This window comes from Antechinus flavipes, chromosome 1 (genome assembly GCF_016432865.1).
Source record: "Antechinus flavipes isolate AdamAnt ecotype Samford, QLD, Australia chromosome 1, AdamAnt_v2, whole genome shotgun sequence".
In the NCBI taxonomy this organism is placed as follows: Eukaryota; Metazoa; Chordata; class Mammalia; order Dasyuromorphia; family Dasyuridae; genus Antechinus; species Antechinus flavipes.
Genome location: NC_067398.1, coordinates 141,642,565 through 141,646,832, shown reverse-complemented (window position 1 = coordinate 141,646,832; position 4,268 = coordinate 141,642,565). Strand labels below are relative to the sequence as shown.

Sequence of the window (4,268 nt, the reverse complement as noted above, 5' to 3'; positions counted from 1 at the left end):
CTAAATCATACCCTACTTATCCACATAGTATAGTCACTACTCTCCAGACCACAGCTTTGAAGCAGGAAAGGGACCACACAGATATCTGAAAAGTTAAAGTAGACATTACAAAGTCTTTGAGTTAAAATTCATGTACTTTAGTCATAGGAAAGTTTTACTGGTTTCTTCACCCAGAATCTATTATCCTTTAACTTAAATCTAATTCTAAAGGATTTGAATATCCAATTTCCTAATCAAACAATAATATTAAAAATAGCACCAGATTTGGGGAAAGGGTTGCTAAGAAATGGAACCATCAGCAATGGTGACAACAGCTAACAATGAAAAAGGAAAAAGAAAAATGTGAAAACTATAAAAAAGAAATTAACAAAAACCAAACCCAATAATTCACAACAATTCTGGCTTTGGCATATTGGACTATTACTTGATTGAACTACAACCTATTTCATTGATAAATATTTGTGATCATGCTCCTGAAGAATCAAGAAAAGTTTACATAATGTTTAGATAAGTGTATTTCAAATGTCAGAGAGGTATTTTGCACATTTTAGGAGTATTTCTGTTAAAATCATTGAAATAAAAGAAAGTTTTTGATGCAAAAAAGGGAAAATTGATTTATATGAAACAGTTCACTTCTATAAAGTAAATGCAGTTAAATAAATTTTGCTAGATAATAAAAGATAAATTCTTTAGTTTATGTAAAGCAAATCCTTCATTTAACTAATTTTAGAAAAGGTCAAAAATCTGATTCTCAAGTTAAAATTATCTACAATTCACAATGTATGTATCTTGTATCTATGTTTGTATGGTATCTAACTCCACTGGAATGCAAGTTCTATGAAGGAAGGGACTACTTTTAAAAATCATTATTGGTTATCCCCAGCACTTACTTAGCACAATGTCTGGCACATATAAAACACTTTTGTTATAAAAGTGTTTATTAAATATTTGTTGACTTGTAGTAATCAGGAACCAACTCAGGCCAATGATAATATGAAAGTAAAGAGATATGAGAGACTGTAAAGGCAGAAACATGAGGCCTGATTATGGGAGGAAAGTGAGAGAAAAGGTCAAATAATTGAACAACAATGATTAAAGTATGCAAATGTTGCAGGGAGGTGAAAATCGAAGAAAGGCAATTACATTTGACAAATAGAAAGTAACCAGACAATCTGAGTATATCCAATTTTAGTTGAGTGATAGAATCACAAATGAATTTTACTTTATTTTCCCAAGAGAAATTCAATGACATGAATCATTATTATTAATCTGGAAGAATATATATATCTTCATCTGAAGAAGTTTGGGGAAAATGAGGTTTCTGGAAATTATAATATTCAGGTGAAGCTTCATTTCCATATAAATGCTCCTCAGAATTGAATTGGGCTGTATTTTCATAAAGATCTGTCAAACATTCTTCCGCACAGCTCTTTGAGCCTATTGCCATATTTTCATAATTGTGGTCCATGTCACCTCTGGACAGAGGAGATGGCTCATCTTTTATTTGGCATGGTGAAAAGCTCTTTGTACCAACATATTCAGCGAGGGTACATGGCACATGAGGTGAATCAGACTCATTCTGATCCTTTTTCTTGTGCAAAAACCTTGGCAGGGCAAAATTACTTGTATAACGGCGGCGTTTCCAAAACAAGACTAAACCCAGGGCACTGAGGACTAGAATTGCAAGCAAGAGAAATACAATGAGAAGCACGTGTCCTGACCCATTTCCACATTTTCTAAAAATGTCTTCACAGGTAGAAATATTAATATTGTTCCTCTTAACATCATAGATGCAGTCCAGGCTACATATTGTCAGTTTCTTGTTTTCCAGAATTGAACGTGGTAGATTTTTCAGTTTATTGTCTTCCAAGTAGAGAGTTACTTTTTGGGAGGTATTGAGGAGGAACCTCTCAGGTAAACTCTCTATTTGATTAGAAGATAGGTTGAGTAATGTCAGTTTTGGCAGATTACTCTCACAGTACAGTACGTTTTTCACATCACAGTTATTCAGGTATAGATGAGTTATTGATGTATTGATTTTACCCCATTCTACTGTATTATTCTTCACATAGTCGCAATGTGAAGTTGAAAGGGATGGGTGAAGATGGCATAGAAGGAAATGCAAAATGAAGAAAGCTGAATAATCTGTCATTTGGAAACCTACAACAAATTATAGATACATTGATTAAATTATTATTACAAAGCCCATGAAGGAACAAATTTCAATGACTTTCCTTTTTTGACTTTTATATATGACCAAGAAACTGATCGGCCAAGTTGAACAACTTCCTCTCTGGAGAGCCCTATTTCCTAGGATTTAAATGGACATGTAAATGTCCTTAAATGGACATGGTATTGTGCCATAGTTCTCCTTTAATGTCCTGACCCAGTTTCCCTAATTGTCCAATTCAGTTACTCTGCCACACGTTATAACCATTCCCTCTTAATGTTTGATAGGATAAAGGTCTTCTATCTTAGACTTCAGGCTATAATCATTCCCTCTTAATGTTTGATGGAATAAAGGTCTTTGTTCATTTTAGACCTCATTAGAATATCAGGAGCTTCTCCAGTATCTCCCATTATGTCATCCTAGGTGCCTATCCCCATTAGGTTATCTCCATCCAAGTACCTCCCCCGATTATGTCATTGTTCTTGTTACCCTATAAAAGATTCTTGTATCTAACATTCGCTGCTGGATTCTTTGAGACAATATTCTCATTCAGCCCTGAGACCAAACCACAGATCCATTTGATTCCAGTAAATCTCTCCCATTTAATAAATTATTAAATACTCTCTAATCTCTATCTTGCTCAGTTTCTCCCGCATTACAATGGGAATGTCTATGTTGTAGATTATTTCTATTGTTTGGGTCATTCAATTGAGTCATACTTCTTGTGATCCCATGAACCAGACTGCTCATGGGGTTTCTTAGGCAAGAATGTTGGAGTAGTTTGCTATTTCCTTCTCCAGTGCATTAAGGCAAAGAGGTTAAGGGACTTAAGGGCCAGCGTAACACAGCTAGGAAGTGTCTGAGGCAGAATTTGAACTCAAATCTTCCTGACTTCAGATCTAGTGTCCTAGCCACTGAATCACCAGTTGCCCCCATTCAGTTAATTAGCATGTGAATCCAACAGGGGGAAAAATGATGGAATAAGGACATACCCTCAATCCATGACCCTATAGACTTTGCCTCAGAAAGACTTGGGTTCAAGTACAGTCCCTGATACATCCTGGCTATGTGATTCTGGGCAAATCAACTTATCAGAAATCCTAGGATTTCTTTAAAGAGCCTAGATTGCACAAAACTTGACTTAGTGCGGGGGATTTCTTTATCTAGGAGTTCCTTATATCAATGAAATTATGAGAAAGGTGGAAAGGGAATAAGCATTTATATAGTATCTACCATCATCAGGCAGTTTGATAAGCACTTTGCAAATATTATCTCATCTGATCCTTATAACCACCTTGTAGTTAAGTACTGCCATTATCTTCATTTTATAAATGAGGAAACTGAAGCAAACAGGGTTAAGTGACTTGCCCAGGGTCACACAGCTAGTAACAACCTGAGACCAGATTTGAACTCACAAAGATGAGTCTTCCTGATTTCAAGCCTACCTATCTATATTAATATCTTACTCCCCTACTTGACTGTAAGCTCCCTGAAGAAATAGTGGCTATCATCTAAACTGTGTGTCTCCTTAAGAATCCAGTTTAGTGTTCATCATCTAGCATTTGTTTTAAATTGTTTTCTGATTGGTATCCTCTTTTTTTTTCCCCTGAGGGAATTGGGGTTAAGTGACTTACCCACAGTCACACAGCTAGGAAGTGGTAAGTGTTGAGAACAGATTTAAACTCAAGTCCTTCTGACGTCAGGGCTGGTGCTATATCTACTACACCCCCGGCTGCCTATATCCTCATTTTTAATTACTTTTGGCTCTAAGCTCTAGCATTTGTTGTGGTTGAGTAAATGGTTTGGAAATTTGGGAGTATTTCCTAGAAGGGGTGTGTGGGATATTAAAGGGGTCAGTGAAATGGAATGGTAACATGGAATAATGGGAAGAGGACTGGATTTGAAATCACAGTTCAAATCTTGTTCTTCTGTTTACAAATTCAGTGACTTTGGACAATTCAATTAGCTTCCCTTCTCCTTAGTTTCCTTGTCTGAAAAATGAGGAGATTGGACTAAATGATCTCTAAATTCTCTTCCATCTCTCAATTTGTGATCCTACTATCTTTAGCCAAAAGATATCTCTCTTTTTATCTTTATT

The 4,268-nt window shown here is 35.7% G+C and overlaps 1 protein-coding gene across 1 annotated transcript; it reads right to left on the bottom strand.

The window, feature by feature from the left end:
* Positions 1-1,264: 1,264 nt before the first annotated feature.
* GAPT (GRB2 binding adaptor protein, transmembrane) lies at positions 1,265-2,152 on the bottom strand. The gene has a single exon (XM_051979546.1). It carries the CDS (start codon positions 2,150-2,152, stop codon positions 1,265-1,267), a length of 888 nt encoding a protein of 295 aa, XP_051835506.1.
* Between the last annotated feature and the right edge of the window lie 2,116 nt (positions 2,153-4,268).

What these genes read in the sequence shown, in the direction of transcription:
- GAPT (XM_051979546.1), bottom strand. Translation starts at nt 2,152, where the DNA reads ATGACAGATTATTCAGCTTTCTTCATTTTGCATTTCCTTCTATGCCAT.